This window comes from Megalops cyprinoides, chromosome 23, assembly GCF_013368585.1.
Source record: "Megalops cyprinoides isolate fMegCyp1 chromosome 23, fMegCyp1.pri, whole genome shotgun sequence".
NCBI lineage: Eukaryota > Metazoa > Chordata > Actinopteri > Elopiformes > Megalopidae > Megalops > Megalops cyprinoides.
This window is the reverse complement of record NC_050605.1, coordinates 21,035,072-21,062,366: the sequence shown is the minus strand read 5'-3', so window position 1 is coordinate 21,062,366 and position 27,295 is coordinate 21,035,072. Positions and strand designations below refer to the sequence as shown.

At 50.0% G+C, this 27,295-nt stretch overlaps 1 protein-coding gene and 1 long non-coding RNA gene across 7 annotated transcripts in view; both read left to right on the top strand.

The window, feature by feature from the left end:
• LOC118770607 overlaps positions 1-19,319 on the top strand; it is a 45,431-nt gene extending 26,112 nt beyond the window's left edge. Inside the window, exon 4 of the long non-coding RNA XR_005004561.1 lies at positions 19,248-19,319. This is a non-coding gene — a long non-coding RNA (uncharacterized LOC118770607). The remainder of the gene's footprint in view (positions 1-19,247) is intronic.
• Positions 19,320-19,369: 50 nt separating this feature from the next.
• Positions 19,370-27,295, top strand: part of LOC118770248 (protein-methionine sulfoxide oxidase mical3a-like) — a 53,438-nt gene continuing 45,512 nt past the window's right edge. For all 6 annotated transcript variants that reach the window (XM_036517804.1, XM_036517801.1, XM_036517800.1 and 3 more), the window contains exons 1-10: positions 19,370-19,670; positions 20,365-20,572; positions 21,151-21,267; positions 21,558-21,659; positions 22,816-22,971; positions 23,471-23,571; positions 25,444-25,701; positions 26,472-26,587; positions 26,733-26,859; positions 27,106-27,199. In XM_036517804.1, coding sequence (XP_036373697.1) covers positions 19,395-19,670; positions 20,365-20,572; positions 21,151-21,267; positions 21,558-21,659; positions 22,816-22,971; positions 23,471-23,571; positions 25,444-25,701; positions 26,472-26,587; positions 26,733-26,859; positions 27,106-27,199 — 1,555 coding nt within the window. In that variant the 5' untranslated portion in view covers positions 19,370-19,394. The remainder of the gene's footprint in view (positions 19,671-20,364; positions 20,573-21,150; positions 21,268-21,557; positions 21,660-22,815; positions 22,972-23,470; positions 23,572-25,443; positions 25,702-26,471; positions 26,588-26,732; positions 26,860-27,105; positions 27,200-27,295) is intronic.

The window sequence follows — 27,295 nt, the reverse complement described above, 5'->3', positions numbered from 1 at the left end:
CTGCAACTGTGCTTTGCGCTTCCGTTTCGACTTCGCAAAACCCTCCGCAGTTCATTCATTTCGCCGTCAGCCTCCCGAATGTACGCACTTCAACATCGGCCTTCATTATTTAGCTTGTTTGCCTATTGATCCACGTTGCAGTGTTTTATCTAGAGTGGATTGTCTGTACAATAAGTATATATGACATACCGCCAGAGAGGAAAGTGCAATTGGTTGTTTGATGTAGCGCTGTAGAGAATATCAAATTGTTTACACACTTTCTGTGTAGACATTAGGCGGGGAAATGCACTTGCTGAAGGACGTTCTGTTGTCGCTGTCTCACAGGTAACGTATACCTAGCTATCGATATGCCTAAATTTAGATATAAAATCTGACAGCGAATGGATTCAAGTAAGGCGTCTAGCGTAGGCTTGTTACATGTGAAGTATATTCAATAGGTAGGACTCTGCAAATGTGAATGGCAGGTTTTAATACATGCTTGGTAACCTGAAGTCTACGAATATGTACATTACGTTTTGCGTGTCCGTCAAAGCTGCTTTTGTCATATACTTTGACTGCTGACAGAATTATGCTGTAGTTCGGTTTTTCTGTCTGTCTTCTCTACCTGTGACATTCGTGTTTGAATAAGGTGTAGACCTTTCAGGGTTTGATTCAAATTAATGAATTACACAGACAGGACAAAAGGCTATATTCATTAATATTCACCAAAGCAATATTATTATTATTATTATTATTATTAATAATCAATTTAGGCGTTATTGTGCAGAAGGATTCAGGTTCACAGCAGACTAAGGACATTGGAATGTTGTCATGGTAACGTTACTGGGAGAATGTTGGGCTTTTGGGTGTACAGTGAGAACCTGCCAGACACTACTCTGTGATGGCATTCATGTACTGTGTGTAAAGGAATACTCTGTGTGTGGTGGTGGTCATTGGATGTTCTGATTATTCATGTTTTAACCTCAAATATATTTGTCAAGTAAATCTCTGTATCCTTAAAGCCTTTGTTGCACCTACTGTGGCAGCAATCATAATGCTTTTATTATTTAATTACTCATACTTTTAGTTGTGACACTGCATACATGAAGGGTAGGAGGGTAAAGCATCAGTGTTGTAAATCTCTTTGAGTAAGAGCATCTGCCAGATGACTCAGTGTAAACATAAATGGATGCTAGAGGAAGTGTGCAAAGGGCAACTCTGTGTGTGTGTGTGTGTGTGTGTGTGTGTGTGTGTGTGTGTGTGTGTGTGGTGTCTGTGACTGTAGAGCCACTGGAGGAGGTATGTGAAGGCCAACTCTGTGTGTGTGTGTGTGTGTGTGTGTGTGTGTGTGTGTGTGTGTGTGTGTGTGTGGTGATGGTCAGTGGTTGTGTGGCCACTGGAGGGGGTGTGTGGAGGGTAACTGTGTGTTTGTCTGGTGATGGTCAGTGGTTGTGTGGCCACTGGAGGGGGTGTGTGGAGGGTAACTGTGTGTGTGTGGTGATGGTCAGTGTTGTGCAGTTGCTGGAGGAAGCCTGCAGTGCGCATCCCAGCACCACTTCCTGTGATTCCTGCCCCAGGGTTCCCCCCCTCCTCACGGGGAGCGAGGCCAGGCTGCTGACTCAGCAGAAGCACAGCTGATTAAAGGGGCTCTTCGGAAGCAGGAAACGGGAGCGTATTTTTTTTCCGGGTGTTTCTCTCTTCCTCTGTCACCCTGCGTGTCCCCCGCTGACCTGCTCCGACTTTAAAGCAGCGGGAAAGTGTGCGGGGGCGGGGGGGATGAAAGGAAACCGCACAGCAGACCCCCCTGCCGTTTAACGAACCGCTGGAAAGGACTGCCACGCTCCCTTAATGAGGCCACTGGCACCACAGGCACCGGGCTCTGGAGGGGGGTAGGGTTGGTGTGAGGGGGGATAAGGGAGCTCAAGGGAGCCTGAATCATGTGTTTCCAAATTTCTAGGTTACATCGGAAATGCAAGGGGAGACAGAGTCTTTTAGTGACTCGGGGAAAAGCACACACCTCGTAAACGGTCACCCTGGAGCCAATGGGAAACGGCCCTAATAGCTACAGCCCAATAAAAGCAGCAGAAAATATTGTCTAAAGTACCCTGCTCTGGTCTCTGCTTCACTGTGTTTAACAACCTGAGGTAAGATGTTTAACTGCTGTGTAAAGAAATGGTTCTACTGAGTTAGGTTTTCATTAAAATTAGATGTATCTCTGTGCCAGAAGTTCTAGATCTATGTAGTTAGGTTTCCATTGAAACTAGTGTATCTCTGTGCCAAAAGTTTAGTGTGGGAAAGGTTCTCTTGTTCATGTTAAAGATAGCCAGTCCACAGCATAGCATTGTTCTGCTCCATGTTTGTGTATTTTTTTTCTTGTTGCTAATGGCTTTCTCATCGCCATATTCCAGTCTACCAAGGGGTTTATGGGTAATCATGTGAGATGAGTAATATGCTTGACAAAGGAACAGCGCTACCACGGTGAGCTGAAATGATAATATTTTTTTTTCCTGTGACTTACGCCAGCTCGCTCTTATCTTTGTGTTATCTGAGATTTCGTTTCATTCACGGCCTGCTGTGTGAAGTGGTAAGCGGTAAGCTGTGCATTTCAGGCTCGGTGGAAAGGTATTCGGAGACTTTATCTCGTTTGTTTTGGCTGTTTGTTTGAAAGCCCAGCGTCCACTTTACAAGTCATTTGAGGTTCTCACTTAAAAAGCCGCGGCGTTTCGCCGGTGAGAGGGTGGTGTTTGCCTTATCGCAGGCCCGGTGTTGGGTTTGAGCGTTTGTTTCGTTTGGCAGAATGACGGGCAGGGCGGCTCTGTCGGTGTGTGCTTTCGGGGGGGGGGGGGGGACGTGTGACCTACAGCAGGGGAATGTGAGACGCAGGCCTCCGTTTGCTTTCATTAGAGCCGACATCTGGACTGGCTGTGCCGACGGGAAGCAGGTAGGGGGACGCTTCAGCTGACACTCAGTGTGACAGCGGCCTGATAATGACAAGCTCGGTGGCTGAACGTGCGGTGTCACCCCCGCTGTCCCCGTCCCTCGGCTGGCCCCGCGGCAGATGCCGTGGTTATCTGTCCCCGGTCCAGACGATGGCCACGGCGACTCGGGAGAGCGAAGCGCATTTGATCCCCCGCCCGAAATCCCTGAAAGCGCAGCGGATCTCGCTGAGGTGTGCTGAGGCATTAAAGGGAAAAAAGTTCTCCTAGGTTTGTTTGCGTCGGTTGCCGCAGCAACGCTCTTTTGGAACATTCCTGGGCTGTTTTCATATTTGTGTCATCCCGTACGGAGAGAGCTGCTTCCATGCCGGTCCTGTCCTGTCTCTCTGCGCAGGGCGCTCCGCGCTTGTGAACGTTCCCCTTTTCCTTTTAAAGGCTAATTCGTATTAAACCCTCGAGGGTAGCTGCCGCTGAAGGTGCCCTTGGGTCCTGTAACATTCCTCTGCTGAAAGGAGAGACGGAGGAGAGGGGAAGAGGCCCGATCGGTGGTCCGAGCGGAGGGACCCGGTCCGCCCCGTCCCTCACCCCCTCATCAAAGCGCAGCAGCCAGGCGGCTCATTTCCTCTCTCTCACACCTCCCTCCCCGTCCGCGCTTCCTTAGCGACGGTCACCGGGCGCAGGGGCATAACGGGGGCGCGGGCGAGGTGCGCAGATCTGGGCGTGCCGGAGCGGATGCTTTGTTCCGGAATTCAGTGGAACATCTGATTTGTCCTGATTTCTATCCGCCCGCCTGCCCGCTGCTCTGCGAGGGTTTCCTGAGAAAAAGGGCTCATTCTTTTTACCGCTCTGCTTCTCCTTTGTCCTGGTTCACCCGCGGGACCACGTGTGCTGTTATTGCGGCCTCGTAAGGAGGTCGCTCCGAGCCGCCCTGCTGGTGCGTTATCAGGGCTGTGTAGCTAATTACATGATTCATATCAGCTGCGATCCAGAGTCATCCCGACTGGCCGCGTTTCCCCTGCTCGTTAAGTATAACTGTTAAAAGCCTGATTACATTGCATTACATTATTGTCATTTAGCAGATGCTGTTATCCAGAGCAACTTGCACAGATTACAGTTTTATCCTCGTTGGTGCTTTGTAACAGAGAATGCACTGCAGGGACATTCTGATTGTCCTGTGTGTCCTGTATCAGGTGATAGTCCTATTGATTCCGTGTAGACATTGCATTACATTGTCATTTAGATGTTCTTATCCAGAGCGACTCACAATTTCATCCATTTATCGGATAAAATATCTGGATATCTGGGATATCAAAATATTGTAATATCTGGATATTTGCGGAGGCAATTCTGGGGTAAGTACCTTGCCCAGCGGTGCAACAGCAGTGTCCCAGCAGGGGATCGAACGAGCAGCCTTTTGGTGATGAGCTTCTCACCGCTACACCCCCCTGCCATCCCTAATGAAGTCGATCATTGACATGGTCAGAGCAGCAGCGCTCGGTAAACCTGCCAAGCATCATGATGACAAAGCCCCCGTGCCATTTACTGCGTCGAGCTGCATCGAGCGGCCTTCCTTTCCAGGGGAGTGAAATTGTTCAGGACGTACAGTTACACAGTAAACCCTCCCCCAGGAGACATGCTGCCAATACCTCGGTGCTGGGATCGATTTCCGCTCTGGACTTCAGGACAATTATGCTGATGGACTGGCGCAGTGAAGGACTCCGCCTTCCTGTCATCCACTGGCAGACGCAGGCTGCAACAGGCCTCTGTCTAACTCAGCCAGCGCGTGAAGCCTGTCACCTCAGAAAAGGGTTTCAGTCAAATATTACAGTGTGTTTTGAATTCTGTGATCTAGTTACTGTAATGTGTGGTCGTGTGTGTACTTGTCTTCCCTTAGTTTTTAGGCCTTCTGGTCAGGTTAGCACAGGCTAACTTGCAGTTGCGCTTGAATGGTGCTGTGCTCACACTCACTGGTCTGGGAGTGCTGTTAGCCTTACACTTCTGTTCTTTTGTGCTGGAAGTCGCTCTGGATAAGAGTGTCTGCTAAGTGGATGTAATGTAAGGTAATGAATACCCAAGCCTGTTTAAGCATAGCTCCCAAGCCCATTCGCTGGCTCCTAGGTGGAGACCTCCATGTGGCAAACAGACACACGGGTGCTCGCTCGCCCTTTCTCCGGAAAGCTGTCTGCAGACTCCTCCGTGGGATTCCACTGCGGTGCTGTGGTTCTGCGCAGCCCGGTCCGCCCGGGCCGCTCGGGCCCTGGCAGGTCTGCGGACAGTGATGAATGGAGCTGACTGGAGATGCACCGGGGCTCCGGAGTGTTTGAACAGCGCTGGAGTGGAAAGAATGCGCGGGGGGGAAATGGGAGCCGTGCCCCGACGAGTCCGCCTTCCCCCTCGGGGAGGCTGCGCTGTGTGTGGGAGGAGAGCGGCTAACGAAGGCGGCAGGCGGCGAAACCCTAGCAGTCTGTGATGCAGAGTGCTGAACAGGCTGTACTCAGAGGTGTGGATTGGCAGCCTGCGGTTTTTCCAGGTGAGAGGTAATGGCTGTAGAGACATAAATCAGTAGCTTGTGGTTTTTCCAGGTGAGAGGTACGGGCTGTAGAGACATGAATCGGTAGCTAGTGGTTTTGCCAGGTGAGAGGTACAGGCTGTAGAGCCATGTATTGGCAGCTTGTGGTTTTGCCAGGCCGGAGAAAATGTCCACCCATTTCCCCTTTTGCCCTTTTTCTCTCCTTCTGTGTAACCGCACTGAGAATGTGGCTTTCTGATGAGAGCATTGACAGGAAAGTATTGTGGAAACTGTCAGCACGAAGCGGTGTGTGGCTGTATGATTTAAAATCTGTCCCGGCTTTGCGCTCAGTTTCACAGTGGGAAATCCCCTCAGGTTGATGGGCGTGGCTTTGTTTGCATGGCTTCTCAGAACATTTTAATGGCTAATGGCCTCAGAAGGGCAGTGTGGCCCCTCACAGCTCCCTGTGTGCTGAGGGGTTCCGCAAGCAGGGTCCTGATCCACAGGTGAGCGAGGGAAGTCCACACTTCACGTGACATCACGCAGGTACATACTTAAGGAGGAAGGGTGTAATTTGAGTTTATTTGACACGCTGTCATCGTTCTACTTCCATGGCTTGTGATGACACAAGAGTGACTCCAAAAAAAAATGACATGAAACCATGGAAATGGCAGAAGTGATGAAATATGGGAATCCCATCAGAATCCTGGCTAGTGGTATTGAAAAGCATTACTAGTTTGAAAGTAGTTTTTAATATTTAAAACTATGTCTTCTACTGTATTGATCTTTTACATTTACAAGCGCACTTCAGAAATTGAGGGGCAGTTCGGAGGTAGGAATCAGTAGGAAGACACATTAGAGGGGACAACGAAAAGCTAACGTTACGTAACAAGCCAACTGATTTTTTTATCTTAAAAGACGGAGGTGTAGTCAACTTTTTCTCTTTTTTCGACTAATATTAAATGCCTGCTGAGTATTCGGGCACCCTACGGATTGTGACGTACCGCTTTTTGCGTACTCTGTAGTATGGCAGTGTGAGTATTTGGATGCAGCCGTGGAGAGGCGCTTGATGACACGCTGATGCCGGCAGCTCTTTTATGACATCACAATAGGAGTGGCGCTTGGGATGACTCGGGCGATCACAGCTCTGAGCAAAGGGGCAGGTCAGAAGGTCTGTGAGTGTAGCTTTCAAGGACAGCGCTGCTGCACACCGAGCAGGTTTTCCACCCACTCGCTGGGATTAAAAACAGTCTCACTGCGCTGTGTTCACAGGATTACCGTCTGCTGCAGGTCTGCCCCGCCTTTGGCATGGGCCCGGGAGGAGCTGTCAGGGTCAGGAGAGGTAAATAGGATGTCAGTGTTGGCTCCAGATGCTGCAGCCAGTAGTACCTTGGAAGGCTCTCCCTGTGATGGGATCTCAGGATCTGTGGAGCGTTTCTTCTGTGGAAATTCATTTTGTTTTTAAGTAGCGGACTGTGTTTTTTTTTTTGCCTGGCGTGCAATTCAGGATGTTGTCATTCTGACGCGGGACTGAAATGTAGCGTAGCGCTGAACTTAGCCATGGCTCACGTAGCACTGTTCTGATCTTCCGGGGGATGGGGGGGTCGGGGGGTCAGGGGGTGGGGGGGGGGGGTGCTTTGGCTTCCCCCGCCACCAGAGTGATTTCACCAGCTGCTCCTGTTAATGCCTCGGCCTGCGAGAGTTTAATGGCCATAACAGGAGACGTTATGGAGCGTTATCCTCCTGGACCAGCGCGATCACAAACACAGCGGGCCGCTCAAACATTCGGGATTTCACCGCCCGAGCCCAAAAAAGCATGAAATGTCACGCAGCTGGGGGAGTATCGTGTTTGCCCCCCCCCTTTCCCTGTTTCAATTTACTGCCCTGTGCGAAGTTTGCTTTAGCGCCCGTCCAAGCAGTCTGGAATCCTGGCGCTTCTCTGAGGCTCTGGAGGTTCTGGCCCTGCCTTAGCGGTTAATAAGCAGGCAGAGACCTGAGTGAGGCCGCTGGTTCCCCTGGAGCTTTGCTGCTGCTGTGAAGGGCCGGGCTTCTCAGTGTGACACAGGAACAGCAAAGCATCATGGGACGCTCTCTGACTGAGTGGCTCCGCACATCCTGGGTGCTCAGTGGAGGGAGATGAGTGTGGATGTGCCTTTGTTTCCTCGAGAGGATCTGAGAGGATCTTCTGAGCAGTGATCTGAGGAGGCGTCCTGTCAGAATCGCTGAAGGTGAAAATCGGGCAAATCTGCCTCATTATTTGTATATTTATTCATAAATGTACAGGTTATTTTTTCCCTCATATGAATCACAATGCTGAGCCTTGCCCTGGTGCAGTGTTTGGCTGATGGAGGGATTATGACAGAAAGCAGACCGGTTTCCTAAGAGATCTGCGCCTTCCTCTCCCTCCCCCCGTCCTCTCATCACGCACCGAGGTGCTGGTGTCCAAATGCGTCCCTCTACCCTCTGTTCCACCTCTCCAGCAAGTGGTTGTGTCTAACGTGTGGGCCTTTGTTTAGTCTCTGAGTGACAGCAGATAGGCCACCATGCCATTTGCATGCGGAATACTGTGATTGCTCTGCCGTGTGCTGATAAGCAAATGTGGGGGAATCTGCAGAGTTCACTGGCAGAGTGTTGAGGGGCAGCTGAATGAAAGGTCGCTGCACTGTTTGACTGGAGGTGCACGCTGACAGACGCATTCTCTCTGTACGTTTCTGTAGCTGGTGTTCTTAGCAAGTGTAGCAGCGTTTGAGTGCTGATCTTCCCAGGCTGAAATGAGGGGCAGAATGGAAGGGACTTTAGCCATGCTGTGATTTACAAGGTAATCCAGGTAATCCAGGTGATTCAGGTGATGTGCCGGCCACGGGGGAGACGGTGAAAACAAACAGCCCCTGGGATTACAGGGCTTGGATTACGGGTCAAAATTTGATATAACTCCAATGTTTTGTTGTTGCGAAATATCGCTGGGGAGTGGTGTCAGAGAGATTTGCAGTTTCTTTCCTGTCTCTTGCCTTTTTTTCCCCGTAAATCTGCTTACATGTGGTTCAACTCATAATAACAAGGGTCAGAGGTGTTAGTTAACACTCCTAGCTGTTTTGGGTTGAGAGACATTTTTTTGCTGGGCCGTGGAACATGTGTGTTTTGGCTGAGAGCGGACTTTGGACTGCAGAGAAAATAAATGTGCTTCGGAGGGAATGTTAGCTATGCTACAGCTAACCCACGCGGGACTCTCAGAGCCCAACGAGAGCAGGTAACAGACCGAGTCATCAAAACCAAGGCGTGCCTGTCAACATCTGACTGTTCCAAAACCAAAATCATACCCATAGCAAATATTATAATCAGTCACTTCACAGATTTACTTCTCTGGTTCACTGCTCTGCAGTTACTGTTGTTTTGTCGGCCTGAAATAATTTTCCACAGATATTTTAATACGGATAGGAAATCTCTCCCATTGGCAGGAGGAGCGCGCAAATGCTTTCAGCTCAATAAATTGTATCAATATGCCAGGGACTGTTAATTCTCTCAGCACACTAACTTGCGAATGTAATCCGTTTAGCTGCCCACCGTGCAGCTTGCAGGGAACTGTTTTGCAGCATCGGTACTTCCCAATGAAAGAGCAGGCTAAGTACCTGAAGACTGGGGTGGGGGGGGGTGTCGGTGCTCTGCCAGCTAAGAGGCACCCTGTGAACCACATTCCTCCCTGATGTAACGGCCACCTCCTCTTCTCTCTCTCTCATGCAGCCAGCAGTACTTGAATCGGACTGCCATCTTTGAATGGTGAAAGGGTCTCAGGAGCTGATTGGTGGAACCAGACTCTCATATTTGAATGTTGAAACGGTCTCAGGAACCAGTTGTAGACATGATGTCATCGGAAGAAGAACCAGCAGGGTGAAATGAGGATTCTGGTAGCTAAGCTCTCATCTTATGGAGATAGCCACGTGGGCATTCTCATATGGCCACCACGCCTCTCAAGATAAGATAAAGACTGGAAATAAATACCTCAGCCACGCAGACCGGAGAATTCTTGACGTTATGCCAGGTTCAGAATGGATATAGGTTAGGCTAGATGAAGTGTAACAATAAACACATGGCTATGCAGGCCTATAAGTTATAGCTCTAATAAATAGCCATTTCACGCTAGAGGGAATTTAAGGGTGGGAAACCGATTTGAACAGGCGAAATCCCCAGATTATGGACTGTGGGAAATGGCAGCTCAATTAGGGTAAGTCTGAAGCGGTTTTAAACAGGTCACCACCAGTGTTCTTTAGTATGTGGTTTCAGACAGTTTCGATGAAGGGTATTATGGGCTTTACCACTAGATTCATCTGACAAGCTCAGCTGATTTTTAGGTAAATGGCCACCTAGCAGGCTAGGCTACTGAGAAATGCAGCTTTTGAGATCTTGATTATGGAGGCTGAATACAGCAGGTCTTGGAGTGAGTGTGAATCAGCCTTTTTTATGACCTCTGGGCAGGTGATGACTGTTCTGCATTTGGTGTAGGTTTCATACCTGACAAATTGTAGCTGTATCATTGGCCTAAATGAAGGCTGTTGGCCAACGAGCAGTAATGTCTGATCTACATGTCTTGTGTTCAGTGTTCAGAGGTTCATAACTCTCTGTAGATGACATGGCTTGTTCAATTTATTGTGTATGCTTGCATTGACTGGTTGCAGCAGGCTTACCTGTCTCAGGTAGCTCTAGAGTGAAGAGAACATAAGATGAGCTTATTCTTATTATTCATAACCCATTCTCTATGGTGAGTTTTGCAAACAGAGTATGACATGTATGGAAACCTTTAGACTAATTGTTTTCGATAAGATCCTCCACATTTCCAAAAAGCAATCAGGAGCGCGCTGTGGAACAGATGCAAGAACTGTGAACTTTCGACTGTCGCTCATGCTGTATGTCGTATGAATATCACAGCTAGAGTCCTGTGGAAGAATTCTTCAATGCGTTTCAGCTAGCCCGGTCTCATGAGAAAGAAAACGCCAGTTGCTCAAAAATGTGCATCACAGCTGACTGAAGTCCTGACACATTTGCCTTTGTAAGCAACACAAGGAAGTGTGCTTGGAATAAAATGAACACAGCGAGTTGAGGGGAAGGAGGGGAAGCCTCTAGCGATCCCTCGTACACTGCTGGAACAAACGAGCAGGGGCAGAACACACATCGTCCCTGTCGTCAGAGCTGGGACGCGCTTCACAGCCCTTTCCCTTTCAGTCTGTGGTCAGAACGGTGCGGGGGGCTCCGCTCTGAATCTCCGAACGGTGAATCTCCAAACAGAGATGGGTGGATCCAAAGGACCGTGGAGAAAAACGGGGGAAAAAAAAGCTTAAAAAGGGAAAAAAAAAATCTAGACCGCAAATGTCGGTTGACAGAAAAGTTCTGGCAACTGTAGAGCCTTTCTGTGTGCTTCATATTCAGTGTCGGAAACGCATGAGCACGTTTGCCTTGTGCAGTACTCCCAAGAGGCCACTATTGAGCCTCAGCTGCATGAAACAGAGCAGCCATGGGATGTGATGATGATGATAATGATGATCGTGATGATGATGATGATGATGATGTAATGCTGGTTACACCCGTGAAGGGAGAGAGAGGCGCAGGACGAGGGGAAATGACATCATTGCTCCAGCGCCAGCATCTGGTCAGCCTCAGGGCTGTTGAAGCGCAGGACCTTTCCGGCTCTTTCTCTCGGGGCTCCTCTGGATGAGAGCGATGACCTCCAGAACAAAGAGAGAAGGGAAAGGACAAAGGAAGCACAGGCGCATCACAGAGGAGAGAAAGTGTGAGGTGGAGGCGGGGGAGGCGCAGGAGGGAGGGAAACGCCATGCTGTTGTTCAGGCGCATTACAGGGAAAGCATTACCCTACTGGCATTTATAAACCAGGCAGGGTGTGTCTCCCAAAAGCCATTATTTATTTGTTAATAGACATTGTATTCTGAGTTCTGTCTGAGCCCAGCATTCTCCCTCGGGAACGTGCTTTGGGGAGATGTCAGATCTCGTTTGTTTGTTTTGGTTTTCGGACTGAAAGTCGTGCTTGACATATCGGCTCCACAGATCTGTCCCTGTGAGCGCTGGATAAGGTGAAGTCCAGGAGGTGGAAGAAGAGTTGGAGCTGTGGTAGGAACCTGACTGAGGAGCCACTTGGTGGAACATCTGAGGCTTGGAGAGTATAGACACTCCCTGAGGGCTGCACAATAATGATCCTGTTATTCTCAGCTCATCAGCAGCCCCAAATAGTGTGCACCTGCCCCTGCCATATAGTGCTCTCCCTGAACACACTGCTGTCTCTGCTGGCCCTTGATATTAACGCTATTATGACGTCAATGCCAGTGACTCTTTGCTTCCAAAGAAACGAAGGATTTAACAGTGAAACATGACAGCGTGTGTTTAATTTAAGCAATAACACACCGAGTTCAGAAGTTCACAGGGACAGGAGAGCTCAGAGGGAGAGAGCCCTGTGGTGTTGAGTCCGTTTTGTGCTGTCCCTGGTCTTGTGTGTCTCCGTGGCTTCCATAACAATGCTCAGCCGATTGTTTGATCCCTGCGGATCTCTCTGTGACTCAGGGCGTGTGCATGGGCTCCAGATGTTGCGGCTGTTTTGTGTGTCTCTCCCCTCAAGTGAACCCCGTGTGTGCTGGGGAGACGTCTGGCCAGCTGGTGGGACACGGGGGGTGTCCTTCAAGGATAATTCAGATGCGTCTGACAGCCATTGCAGACCAAAACATGTCAACAGCACACAGAGACAAACAGAGAATAGGTCTCCATCCCAGGGGATTGATTAGTCACGCCTGGCTGCACAGTTCAGTGGCTCTGGCTCGAAATGCATGCAGGTCTTCCTCCTGAAGTTTGGTGGCCCACGGGTGAGCTCGGTCTGTTTGGCTTTGGGTAACCAAAGCTCAGTCCTCGGATGCTGCGGACTCAGATTTGCATGCGGTTGCGTGCAGCCGTCACTCGGAGAGTACATCTCTCCCAGTTTGTGTTGCTGAGAGGGCGTACGCTTACCTGCCTGGCTGGTTGTATTCACAGTAGAGCCGGCCTCACTGCTCTGCCTGTGCACTCTGATGACCCCCTACCTGGCCTGTAAATCATTAATGCCATCCGTGGCCTGGATCATCACGTTCCAGCCACTCGTTACAGCTCTAGTTTTACTTTCACTCCTGTCTGTAATGTACTCGAGAATCTACACTGTCTAGACTCCAGAGGCGCAGCTAAAAATGCACCATTTTTCTGGCAAATTTCCGTCGAGGGTATCACGATATACCACCCAAGAGACCTCCATCGCTCACCACCCCCAAATGGTAACTTTTTAAAAAAAAAAAAAGTTTTTTAAATCCCACCGGGAGCTGAGCACAGCCTTGAGAGCTGCCTTCCACAGCGGCTTTGTGGTCTGTGGAGTTTTATTTAAGGGCTCGCTTGTTTTCAATCCACACCCCTGCCTCTGGGAATTAAAGGCCCAAAAACCTGAGTCAGACCCACACCGATCTGTGCGCCTGGTTTTGGGAGAGCAGAATAGGGCTTCTATTTATATGTCAGTAAATTCTACAATTGCTTTCAAAGGGAAAGTGATGTGACCTGTTGCAAATTATCCTAGGAAACACTTGGGTTTAAATGCAGGAAATGCCTAAGATGATGTTTAAAGGGACATTGGAAATTTTGTCATCAGCGTGAGTTTGAAAGGTACATTTTTTTATCTCTAGTCTTAAATAGAAAACTCTTTTTTTGAATGAAAAATAAACCGTGATTACAGCTTAATCTTGTTTCAAAAGGGGATTTGTGAGTGTGACGATATGATCTTTCAGGACATGAATTGAGGTTGCTCAGATGACAGTTGAGAAGGAGCAATTCTATAATCGTTCATTGGATCCCCAGAGCATTCTGGGTATTTGCTGCTCCCTTTCTCTCGTGTAGTGTCTTTTTAGCCGAGAAAACTGGAGCTCAGCCTTCAGCCAGCTGCAGAGAGATACCTGAGGTAAAAATAAATAAGCCCCACCCCCTGACCCTCTGACCCCTGAGCTACATTGAGAGTGACCCCACCAGGCAAATGTGAGAGAGATGGGCACGCTCCGTTCAAACATGTAATCTTAGGCGCTATTTTTAGAGCTGACAGTGATTCAAACCCACCAGTAGTGCGGTATAAATGTCAGCTCACAGTGTGTGTATGCGTCTCTGTGGAGTTTCTGCAGTGTGCAGAGTTACCGGGGGAATTAAAGGGGTACAGTCAATCCTAGCTTCATGCGGGGGAGGAGAAGAGACCTTTCTTTCAACCCTCTCAACCCATAAAAGAGGGATAGTCGGGGGGGTTGACTGGTCCTGGGGGGGATGGACTAAGTATTCAGTACATTACTGCTGGTTCCAATCAACCCACAAAGGCTCAAGACACAGAAGGAACTTATGAATTTACCACAGCCACTTAAGTTTGGCTCCACCTTACAGTGCTTGCAGTTTGATGTATATGCGAGGTACATGATCCCATAGCCGCCGCTGAAATGTGATCACCCGGAAGCGGTCTGGCGCATTTATAAATACGGAGCGATATGTAGGCCGGGAAAGATACATGGCACTGCGTTTCCTGTGGATGTAAATGTAGCCCTCCAGGTCCATTCATAGCCTGTTGTCCTGGAAAAGAACAGACCGGTGGAGCAGTGCAGGAGGGGAAGGTGGCAGCATTCTTCAAGCAAACTGATGACACGGCACTTGTTGTGCTTAGCTAAAGGGGATGGCTGCTGCTGTCACAGGAAGGGCAGGGTAATTAGAGTTTATGACTTCCATGGAAGCGCTGTGTTGCTGTTGAGGGTCTGTAAGCTAACAATGGAGGCGTCATACATGTGTGAAAGAGGTCCGCTTTTCCCCACACTTCTGTGAGCTAACAAGGAAGGTGTGATACATACGTGAGAGAGATACGGCTCACTCACACCTCTGTGAGATAAAGAGGGAGACAACATACTCGTATAAACAAGATCAACATTGCCCACACCTCTGTGAGTGCTGCTCCTCAGAGCTGTTTTCTGTGCGGAGTTAGAGTTGCTCCATCCATGAATCGCACAGATATTACCACACGTGAGAAAGAAACTCCCACCCAGTACAAATAGACTTGGTGTCTCATTTACTTTCAGCTCAGGGTGTGGGAACTATGTTTAGAGTCAGAGGGAAGTACAGAGTCTTATTCCCAGTTGCTGGAGGGGACACCCAGCCCTGTTCAGCCCGGGAGAGTCCAGTGTGATCTGTGTCAGACGCCTGCTCTCAGCTCATACCTGCGCTTTGAATGTACGGAGGAATTCCCCAAGGGGCCACATGGGGCCCCGTCATAGGAACTCCAGAGAGATTAGAAACCCGTTCTGCCTGTTCAGTTCCATACCAGAGTACCCTTTGCGTTCGCGTGTGTGACACCTCACGGGCCGTGTGGAGATGAACTGGCTGATGTATGTGCAGGGCCATGTGATATTCAGAGTGTTTTACACAGCAGAGTCACCAAAGAAATCACAGAACTGACCAATTGAAACAATGGACCAATGGAACTTAAGTTTTCTAATGTAATGGAAGGGAAGGTCGAAATCTAATAGCTCCAACAGGCGCCTGATTCATTAAGGAGTACTAGCACAGCATGAGTTAAACAAGGAGCATGGTTCAGATGTGTTGAACAACAAAAAAAATTTGGATGATTTGCATATAGAGTAACATTAGCGACCGTGAGCAGGAAGCAGGCAGAAACTTGTGGTACCACATGCTGATGTCTCTGAGCATTAGCAGTTATGTAAGGCAGGTTATTGATGGGAAATGATGACAGTGGAGCTGACATGAAGGAGGATCCGCCCTCGAGCTGGACCCCTTAGGGAGTGTGCACAGGGGTCACACGCAGGGGGACAGGTTTGAGTGATGCGCACTGTGGGCACACTCAGGGGGACACAATTGAGTGACGCACCTTGTGGACACTCTTGGGGACACATTTGAGTGATGCACACAGTGGACGCCCTCAGGGGGACACATTTGAGTGACGCACACAGTGGACGCCCTCAGGGGGATACATTTGAGTGACGCACACAGTGGACGCTCTCAGAGGAAGCAGTTCTGTGGCTGGAACAGGGAACAGCATGCGGGAAGGAGGTACCGGGCTCTGTGGCGAGCCCTCTTCTGCCGACTCAGCGACCCGCGGGCTGTGAGGCCGTGCCAGCTCACTCGGCCTGTTTCCACAGCGGCCGAGGGCTGGCAGGCCTTCAAAGGACAGCCGACCCTCTACCTGCCACGCAGTCCCGGCCGTCTGCGGGAGGCCGACCGCGTCACATCCGCCAGCGAAAACATGTGGGGTTCATCAGGGGGCCAGATACCCCCCCCGGTCTCTGCCTTTGATCTAATAACCTGCTCCTGTTCAGTGCTAATCAGCTGCAAGGGGTCGGGGCTTTACTGTTCCCTGTGGGAGTGAGGGAGGCTCACTGTAACAAAGACATTCCATATAGTGACCAGATAATCAACTCCGTGTGCCTCAGATTGAAAGTGCTGTCTCAGGCATTGTCAAAGCTATGAGCGTGTTGTGTGTGTTGTGTGTGTTGTGAACATTCTTGAAGGGGGCGGGGTCTAAAACAGAATAGTAGCTAGCATAGCTAGCATAGCAGCGCAGACAGCACCTGTTCGTCTTACCAACCAGAACGTCTTGAACAGAAGAGGGGAGGATGGGAACAAGGAATGAGCCGTATATCTGCACGTGATATCAGATATCTGTGATCGCACAGTTGTGGAGGTTAGAGTGGAGTTTCCTGTTCTCTGTAGTGGTGATGTATGAAGAGGGAAAGAATGCTATGGTCCCCGCAGAGATGGAATTGTTAACTCTGTCTCAAGCTGTGTGGTGTGTGTTTCTTTGCAGGCCATGTAGGTCCTGTGGCCTTTAGCCTGTGTTGTGAGTCTTAGAGTGTCAGTGTGTGTCTGTGCTGGATATAGGGCAAAGGAATTAGAACCCCACTGCCTGGATCAGCCATTCAGACAGTTCAGGCCTTGCTCTCTACTACCCTACGCGGAGCTTTGCATTGGTTGCATGGTTTTGGCTTCTTCTGTACTCGTGTTCTGCCTCCTCTGTGTATGTAAATACTGCAGTGACACTCTGGTAAAAATAGGCTATTGATTTCTGCTGCAGTCTGATTGCTGCTGCTCGTTATCGTGTTTAGCATTTCACAACAGTGCCGTTGGTAACTACTGCAGCTGACGGGTGTTTTCCTGGCCGCTGAGATTTGTTTAGTGAGAAATACTTTCACAGTCAAACATTTGGTCCTGAGCTCCTTGTGAAGCTGGCAGCTTGATTTGAATGGGGGAAAAAATCAGAAGTGATTGGGTTAATCAGCATGCCTGTTGCTGTGGTGTGTTGCCAACGAATCTTTTATCAGCCCTCAGCTGTGGCGAATGGCTTTGAGTTTGTCCTCTGCTGGAAATGTCAGAGCTCACAGTCAGTCGCCACCTCAGACAAAGCGTCCGGGCCCCGCTGCTTCTCCCTGCTGTGAGCTCAGACCTCTGCAAGCAGCCTTCCGCTGAAGGAGGAGTCAGACAGAGAGCAGGCCGAACTTTCTCTGAGCGACACCTCCGATCTGCCGTCACCTGAAAAGTATTTTTCTGCAGCGTAATCAACTCTTCTAAACTCGAACAAAACTGCTCCAGCTAAGAGAGGCGCTAACTTTGCTAACACTGGCTGTCTTGTGCAGAGGTATATTTCAGCATTAAAGAGTACCCCGAATGAAATGTTTGCAAAAATAACCGAGGTACTTCTTCTGCCTGCTCAGTCTCGCCCTCTGATTGGTGGGTGATCATTTCTGTCATCCAGTAATGGCTAGCTGACACGTTTGTCCTTACTGTGTTGATTAGGATAGCCCGTGACTGCACTGAAAGGCGTTTTCCCAGATTAGAGACAGTGTTGTTGGTCACAACAGATTAAGAGCCTGCACTAGAGGCCGCTGCAGTGAGCTGGCATGCAAGCGTGCTGACATCATAAAGTATGCATCATAAAGGATTTATCCAGCAACCAAACGCAGGACAAACTAGGATAAAACACTTCACTGTTTCTGCTTTCATATTGCTGTGACATAACAATGAGAACTTAGTTTTTAACTTGGGAAACCTTTGGAGCCTTTATCTTAGAGGGCTTTTAGCTTGTAAAACCTTGTGAAAATGTGTGAACAATGCACACTTTATTTTGTTTTCTGTTAAAATGATGTATTTTTCAATTGTTACAGGTTAGACTTCCACTAATGGTTAGCCTAATGCCTTGGATATGGTCAGCAATGCCATTCGGAACAGTGTCTCTATGTTTCTATATATAAACATATATGTGTGCACGTGTGTGTGCGTGTGTGTGTGCACGTGTGTGTGTGTGTGTATAACAAAATATGAAAGAGACAAAGAGAAAGAGGGAGAGAAACCTATGTTTTGATAGAAGCTACATAAAATATAGCTTCCATCAAGACATGGCAAACCTTCCTTTGAAATACAGTGCTGTTTCAGTGACTCTCCACGCTGAGTGTCTAACATGCCGTAACCTGGCTTGTCGGATAGTGTTGCACTGACGGCCATCTGTTCTGCCTTAACCGTGGCTCGGAGTGCACACATGGAGAAGACATTCCCTCCGTTAGCGCTCATAGCCTGTGTTTGAAAGCATGAGTGATTACCTCTCCCGTGGGAATATCCAGGAGAGAATAACATGCTGGGTGTGGGCTGGGTGTGTAGGTAGGGAGTTTCTCACCAGGAGAAGCGCTCCTGGCTACCCGAAGCGCTGTCATTGAGCACTTCAGTTCTGTTTTCTCATTGGGCAGGAGTACGCAGTGGCTGTTGGAATTTGACCCGCAGAGCCAGGGCCTGGTTTGTTGTTGAATGAAAGTGTTAGTCAGTCTGATGGAGGTGTTTCCTGTGTCTGGAGGTGCCTGTCATTGTGTGCTGTGCTCGGTCTCTTGGCCCCGGTTCATCCTGTCTGGGCTGGGAGGGAAGTAAGCTTCCTGTTTCCAGTGGCCTCACTCCTTAATAAGAGGTCATGTGACCCTGAGATACCTTCCCAGCACCAGAACATTCACCGAGAGCTCTGTCAGTCTGAGCTCCTTGTTTTGGAGTGTTTGGTCAGGATTTGGAACAGGGCACACCACCTTTTTTTGGGTTCGGTTTCTGCGCTACTGCTCTTGGCTGTGCTCTTTGCCGATACACTACTGACTAGCTGCACACGGCTGATTGGATCCAGCGTCTGCTGTCAACGCTGCTGATTGGGTGCAGCGTCGGCTGGCAACACTGCTGATTGGCTGAGGAATCTTATCTTATCTTACATATATGATTCATTGACTCTTTGTGATGCATCGCCAGTGAAATGCAGGGAGCAGCACCAGCAGTTGAATTAATGATGGGATGTGGAGCTCACACACATGGAGATGTCCGTTTTTTACTGAAGACTCCAGTTACTCTCTTTCTAAAGGCCTCCAATGACATGAGATCTTCTGAATATTTTTTCCTTCGAATGTATCCCTTTCTGAACTAATTTTGGAACTGAAAGTCTCCATACGTCATGTGTCATGTATAAATCGGATCTCTGAATTTCCTGTTTACAGTGCAAGGGGAATTTGAGGGCATAATTTTGTCTTATCCTTTGACATGCTTCCTATTGGAGTGATACATATCTCCTGAACACTATATATAGGTTTGCATATAACAAACAGAAGTCTGTACTCCGTCTCAACACTTGCATGAGGATTTTTTTTTTCTCCGTCTGTGAATTCATAATTGAGGTTTTTGTGTTAGTGTTGCATAACGTGTCGTGTGGCAGTTGTATAAACGCATTACTGACCACAACCTCCCCTGGTTTTCCCTGGCAGAGTGAAGATGTCTGAGGGAGGAAGCTAACGCTGAGTCAGAGAAGAGTGTGATTGAGAGGGCAGGGCGGCCCATCCCAGACTCCCCTGCGGGAGGGAGGGGGGAGGGAGGGGGCGGGGTTTGAGGGGAGGCAGCTGCACCTCTGGACCATGGGGGATGGGGGCGTCGGCGCAGGAGGAGAGAGGGCGAACCACTCCCACGTCCTGTTCGACCGCTTCGTCCAGGCCACCACCTGCAAGGGCACGCTCAAGGCCTTTCAGGAGCTCTGCGACTTCCTGGAGCTCAAGCCCAATGAGTACCGCGTCTTCTACCACAAGCTCAAGTCCAAGCTCAACTACTGGAAGGCCAAGGCGCTGTGGGCCAAGCTGGACAAGCGGGCCAGCCACAAGGACTACAAGAAGGGCCGCGCATGTGCCAACTCCAAGGTCTGCTCCGCTAACATTCTCCTGTTCAACAGCAGCTTATGCTGTGCAGAGCCTTTACATAAGTACTTTTCTGTAGTAAGCAGACACAGCTGTTAATGCTGTGATTTTAGGTTACCTTAATATGAATTACCTGAAAATGGTAACCAAGTCTTTCCTCAGTATATTTATGGTAGTAAGCTGGTATAACTGTTAATGCTGTGATTGCCGTAATGTGAAGGATCTGAAATGGTTAAACAAGGGTTTCCTTAGCCCATATCAGGATATGTGTAAGGAGATGTCTAGTTGCATGGCTGCAGTTGTAGCGTCTCTCTGGATGCATAGAGTGATAGCATTTCTGTGGATGTGTGCAGTGGTACCGTCTCTGTGGATGTGTGCAGTGGTAGTGTCTCTGTGGATGTGTGCAGTGGTACCGTCTCTGTGGATGTGTGCAGTGGTAGTGTCTCTGTGGATGTGTGCAGTGGTACCGTCTCTGTGGATGTGTGCAGTGGTACCGTCTCTGTGGATGTGTGCAGTGGTAGTGTCTCTGTGGATGTGTGCAGTGGTACAGTGTCTCTGTGGATGTGTGCAGTGGTAGTGTCTCTGTGGATGTGTGCAGTGGTAGTGTCTCTGTGGATGTGTGCAGTGGTAGTGTCTCTGTGGATGTGTGCAGTGGTACCGTCTCTATGGACGTGTCCCTTCGGTTTCCCCCTCCCAGTGTCTGATCATCGGTGCGGGACCATGCGGTCTCCGCACAGCCATCGAGCTGGGCTTCCTGGGGGCCAAGGTGGTGCTCCTGGAGAAGAGAGACGCCTTCTCCCGCAACAACGTGCTCCACCTCTGGCCCTTCACCATCCAGGACCTGCGGGGCCTCGGAGCCAAGAAGTTCTACGGGAAGTTCTGCGCCGGAGCCATCGACCACATCAGTGAGTGGAGAGAACCCTGGGGCCGGTCACGGCAGATTCCTGTGCGTTTCTGACAAGAGTGAGCTGGGGGAACACCCAGGAGACCCCACTATTGTACACTTAAGCTGAATGTCCATTTTATCCCCAACCAATATCAACCTGAATACTAAAAATAGCTAATATTGCATAAAATATGCAGTTTACCTTTGATTGTGATATTTACCATAAAAATCAGATTAATATATTAATTATTAGGAAAACTACCGGGTGTCATTGTGACTCAAATCGACCAGTATTTGGGGGTCTCGCATACTACGGTCTAAGATTTACCTCAGACTGTTAACAGATATTCCTTAGTCATTCATATAAGCAAACCTGAGGCTTAGAAAGTAATGAATTAGTAGGATCAGTTTTATAAGTAATAGAATCAGGCATCCTATGCATGGTTTCAGAAGATAGTATCACAACAACCCCTGTGACACTGTCTCTGAGTTCTCTCTTCAGACGTTAGGCAGGCTGCAGGGTTGAGGATCGTGGTCATCGTTGTCAGTGCATTATGATGTCACTTCCCATTGTGATTTCACTTCCTGTGCCCGCAGGTATCCGGCAGCTGCAGCTGATGCTGCTGAAAGTGGCCCTGCTCCTGGGCATCGAGATCCACGTCAACGTGGAGTTCAAGGGGCTGATTGAGCCGCCGGAGGACCAGGAGAACGAGAGTAAGACCTCCCGCCCCCTGTCACCCCGCTGCAAAGGATCATGGGAGCGGACACCCCCCTCGCCCATGCTGCTGAGAGCACTGTAGATTTATTTTTACGTGTTTATTCATTTTTTTTTAGATATCTTTAGGTGTAATACAATCAGTGTTTTTGTAGATGTAAAGACAATCCCCTAAAATGGCTTGCCTTGCAGCTAATCCCACATTTTCCCTGAACACATGTGTGTCTGTGTTGACATGCTGATAACGTATCATGTTTGCTAACCTGCATGTGACTCCTTGTGATCACAGGGGTAGGATGGAGGGCAGAGGTCCATCCTCGAACGCATCCGGTCAACGAGTTTGAGTTCGACGTCATCATCGGGGCGGATGGGAGGAGGAACACGCTGCCAGGTAGTACAGCCGTGACGCGGGGGCGACCCGAACGGAGCGGGGCGGTCCTTTAGCACCACAGCTCTGGTGGCCGCGGCGGTAATCTCTCAGACTGCTGTGCTTTCATGCTCATTAGATTACATTACGTTACATTATTGATGACAATATTGATGAGCGTCATTTAATGCTCATTACATTATATATTAATGACAATAATGGCATTTGTCATTTTAATAATTACTGCTAATCTCTTAGCAGACGCTTTTGCCCAGTTTGACTTTAGCAGGGCGGGTTCATCTGTTGTCCGTTTCACCCGGTCTTCAGACGGCAGACGGCGGTTGAGCTGAGCGCTGTGTGTTCGTCTGGGTAGAAGCAGGAAGGGGTCAGCCGGCTGCCTGTCTTTGTCTTTACTGTCAGTGGAGTGACTTGCTCAGGGGCAGTGAGCAGCGTGACTAAGCCCTGCAGAATGCGCTGCTCGGGACGCCTGCTGCCTCCCTCTCTCTGCTGGGGGGGTCAGAGTCTCCCCTCAGGCAGGAGCTGGCTTCCATTAGTGAGTACACCCTCGGCACGTTCGGCCTGGTGACCAATACAGGAAGCCGAGCGCCGGGAGGGTGTCTGATCACAGGGGCATCTTAAATCACTGTCAGTAATGGTGAAATATCGTCAGGATAAAATGAGTCAGCGCTGAGGGTGTTCTCTTTGTTCTTGTGCTGCCTTGGTCTTGATGCTGGCAGCTAAGAGCAGACATTATCTCACCAAGACTCTCCATCCTGCTCGGTTCGGGGGGATCATGGTGTCACCCCTCTTCTTTTGGAAGTGTAGCGTAGTGGTAAGGAGCACGGCTCATAACCGAAAGGTTGCAGGTTCGATTCCCCGCTGCTGTTGTGCCCTTGGACAGGGTACTTAGTCCAGAATTGTCTCTGTAAATATGCAGTTGTTGAAGTGGATAACATGTTAAATTGTAAGCCATGTCATTCTGGATAAGAGCATCTGCTAAATGACAATAATGTAATGTAAAATGACTCAGTGCTGAGGGTGTTCCCTTAGCTCATACGCTGTCTTGGCCTGCAGCTAAGAGCAGACGTCAGCTCATAAAGACTCTCCATCCTATCCTCTTTTTACCATTTGGTTTCGGGGTGATCACCGTGTCTCCCATGTTGTGTTATTCCCCCGCCAGGATTCCGCAGGAAGGAGTTCCGGGGCAAGCTGGCTATCGCCATCACCGCCAACTTCATCAACCGCAACACCACAGCCGAGGCCAAGGTGGAGGAGATCAGTGGTGTGGCCTTCATCTTCAACCAGAAGTTCTTCCAGGACCTGCGGGAAGCCACGGGTCAGTGACACACGCTGCGGTTATAACGCGGTTATTACACAGCTGTTACTGCTTTACCCAGCGTTTAATACAGTAGGTATAACTAAACTCCACATTCTCCACGTTCACCGAGGCATAAGAGCCGTCGTGAGACAGCCCAAAGACCAAAGCGAATAAGTGCATGTCTAGCCATTTTTTTGTTCGGTCTTCTTGAAAGCATCCCTAATTGCAACTGACAACCATTTTTATTCAGTTCATTCTTTGCTTGCTGGAATCCAACTGCAGATCTTAATTGTGGCTAAGAGGGTTTCCCAGTGAGCAGGAGATAACGAATTCGAATCGCTGCTCGTCCTGAGAGCTGGGACGCCCGGGTGATTGTGCGGCGAGCTGTTTTTGTTTGGTTTAATTGCTGGTGTTGCCTGCATTCCTCCCGCGAAAAGGACCCGCGGAGGGTAAACGGCCACGTTCGGGGGAGCCAGAATGACCACTCCCTCTCTCTCTCTCTCCCTCGGATTCCCAGGAATTGACCTGGAAAACATTGTGTACTACAAGGACGACACGCACTACTTTGTGATGACGGCCAAGAAGCAGAGCCTGTTGGAGAAGGGGGTCATCCTTCATGTGAGTGATCAAAGCCCCCCCCTGGGAGGGGGCGGGGGGTGGGGGGCGCACATTTACCCTGCCTAATGAGACGGCATAGCCCGGCCTGCACCGACCTCAGACAAACAGCCAGCTCATCCACGCTTAATGAGCATGTGTCTGAGCCCCACACCTCTCAGACTGCGTATCGTCTCTAGTGGAGAGCAGGGTTGAAGTGAGGTGACTCTGCTGTTTAGTAACAGTTGTGGTTTTGTGGTTGCTTTTCCGTTATTATTAAGGATTGAATGGTGTTTGTTAAGCTAACGAAGACATTTTCACCCTGCAAATAAAGCCTGTTTTCCCAAACACTGTCCAATTCATAATAAATTGAAATTAATCTTTGAGTCCTTGGAAATTTTTTTTGTGTGACTTTAGTTTTTCCTGACTCGAGTTTGCCTGACACAAACCCGCTCGGCAGAGACGGTCAGCGGCTGCCAGCTCTCAGGAAGTGCTGTGGCAGGACCCGGAGTTCTGCCACAGTGAGAGTCCGGTGTAATTACAGTGCAGAGAACTCCCGCAGGATGTGAGTTTGCAGGATGTGAGGGGGAGGGGGGGCAGTCTTGTTTTCGTGCAGGGCCAGGCGGTCTCCATGCTGGGCCGGGCCATCTCATCACTGCGCCAGATGGTGCGGTCCAACACAAGGGGTGGCAGCAGCCACTGCATGGTGGAGAGTCCGGCCTGACCCCTATGCTCAACCCGGCACTGCGAGAAGGTTGGCGAGGCAGTTTTCAGATAAGAGTCAGGAGTTTATATCCAGTAGGCTGGGCAGGGCAAACTAAGGGACAGCCCTACACAGTGGTGTGTGCATCGCTCACTGTTTCAGGAGAGTTCTGCCTGAAATCATTCGGATCTCCTTGTCTGAAATGTACGCCCGAGCACAGCTGACGTGCAGCCCTTGCGGAGGCCGTGAACGTGCACGTGTGCGCTGTGGGGCTATATGCAGCTCACTCAGTGCATCGGATGCCGTACACTGGAAGGACAGTGCGGCAGCAGCTTATGTAGGCCGGGGAGGGTCAGCTAAGGGAGAGCCTATCGCAGAGATGTGGGCATCGCTCACTGTGTCCCTCAGGGAGAATTCTGCCTGGAATAAATTCAGGTCTCCTCCTCCTCCTCCTCCTCTTCTTCCTAAATGTGTACCCAAACACAGCTGATGGGTTGGGTGTGTGCGTGGAGTAGGCCTTTGTGCACTCAGCTGCTCACTGAGTGTGTCTGATGCAAAGCCTGGAAGCAGATGCATTGTGGTAGTGTAACGCAGTGTAACGCATTGTAACGCATGTGTAACACGTGTGTAACACGTGTGTAACGCATGTGTAATGTTGTGTGTAGTCACTGGGTCGACATGCCGTGGGATTGTCAGTGCAGCACGGTCCTTCCTTAGAGCCAGGAGTCACCCTAACAGAGCTCCATCCGTCAGCCAGCAGCACCGTGTGGGTTATTGCAGTAGAGCAGGATGAATGAGAGCAAAACTCTGTCCTGTCGGGTACTCCATCGTGCCTCTGTCTGAGCTCACCAGCAGGTGAGGAGAGGAATACGTTTTCTCACTGCTCTCCTGGAAAAGGGGAAGGGGGATTTGATTCAGTATTGCATGCAGGGAATGGAGGAGTCTCCTAAATGTCTCTCAAAATATCGTAATATCTGGATATTTACTTAGGCAATTCTGGCGTAAAGTACCTTGCCCAAGGGCACAACAGCAGTGCCCCAGCTGGGAATCGAACCAGCAACCTTTATACCACACTGCAGTGCACTTACCGAGTTCAGGTTCCATCCACGCATGCAGCTGTTGTGTTGCTGAGGCATTTCGGCAGGGGTTAGGTACTCTGTCCCAGGAGCCTCACTCCCCCTCTCCCCCCGCAGGACTACACGGACACAGAGCTGCTCCTCTCGCGGGGGAACGTGGACCAGGCGGCCCTGCTCTCCTACGCCCGCGAGGCCGCCGACTTCTCCACCAATCACCAGCTGCCCACGCTGGACTTCGCCATCAACCACTACGGGCAGCCGGACGTGGCCATGTTCGACTTCACCTGCATGTACGCCTCGGAGAACGCCGCCCTGGTGCGCCAGCGCAACGGACACCAGCTGCTGGTGGCCCTGGTGGGGGACAGCCTGCTGGAGGTGAGGGGAGAGGGGGAGGGAGAGAGGGAGCGTGTGAGAGGGAGCGTGTGAGAGGGAGCGTGTGAGAGGGAGCGTGTGAGAGGGAGCGTGTGTCAGAGAGCGTGTGAGAGAAATGGAAAGAGGGAAAGCCAAGTGACGGAGCCCTTTGGATGTGGAACTAGAATAGAGGGAGGTCTGGAGAAAGAATAAAAAAGAGTTAAGAGAGGAACAGATAGTACAGTACTACGAGCCAATTTACAGCTTGAGTGTGTCAGTGTTTAATGGCTGGTGTTTGAGTGTGTCAGTGTTAACTGGCTGGTGTTTGAGTGTGTCAGTGTTTAATGGCTGGTGTTTGAGTGTGTCAGTGTTTAATGGCTGGTGTTTGAGTGTGTCAGTGTTAACTGGCTGGTGTTTGAGTGTGTCAGTGTTTAATGGCTGGTGTTTGAGTGTGTCAGTGTTTAATGGCTGGTGTTTGAGTGTGTCAGTGTTTAATGGCTGGTGTTTGAGTGTGTCAGTGTTTAATGGCTGGTGTTTGAGTGTGTCAGTGTTAACTGGCTGGTGTTTGAGTGTGTCAGTGTTTAATGGCTGGTGTTTGAGTGTGTCAGTGTTTAATGGCTGGTGTTTGAGTGTGTCAGTGTTTAATGGCTGGTGTTTGAGTGTGTCAGTGTTTAATGGCTGGTCGCAGTGTTTGAGCGTGTCAGTGTTTGAGCGTGTCAGTGTTTGAGCGTGTCAGTGTTTGAGCGTGTCAGTGTTTAATGGTCACAGCGTTTGCCTTGTCCGCTCCTCTCTAGCCCTTCTGGCCCATGGGCACCGGCATTGCGAGAGGCTTCCTGGCAGCCATGGACTCGGCCTGGATGGTACGCAGCTGGGCACAGGGCAGCTCCCCTCTGGAGGTGCTGGCAGAGAGGTGAGAGGGCGAGTTTCGGGGTCCCTGCCAGGGGACGGGGTGCATCCAGTGTGCTGTGTCACATCTGGGGCTGTTATTAGTAATGGGATAAGTGTCTGAATGTGTGACGGCTCAGTGGTCTCTCACCGTTTCCTCCTGCTTAAAGGGAGAGCATCTACCGCCTCCTCCCTCAGACGACCCCCGAGAACGTCAGCAAGAACTTCAGCCAGTACAGCGTGGACCCCACCACGCGGTACCCCAACATCAGCCTGCACTTCCTGCGGCCCAATCAGGTGGGTTTCAGCTTCCTGCCGCCCAGTCAGGTGGGTTTCAGCTTCCTGCCGCCCAGTCAGGGGGATTTTAGCTTCCTGCCGGCCAATCAGATGGGTTTAAGCTTCCTGCTGCCCACTCAGGTGGGTTTTAGCTTCCTGTGGCCCGTCTTCCCCTGAGGAACCATGAGTGGACTCAGCATTTTACCCCCCATGATGATGAAGACGAGGATGATGATGATCTGATGTGTTTTTTCCTGCCGCCCGCAGGTGCGACACCTTATCGACACGGGAGAGTCCAGGGATTTGCGTATTGACCTGGAAAATGTGGTGAACTCCTCAACGCCCAAGCTAACGCGCAATGGTGAGAGACTCATATGTACATGTTCAGAACAGCCTGGTACACAGGCAGGCCTCAGCCACCAACAAATGTGGACCTGTGTTCGCTTCATTACTATAG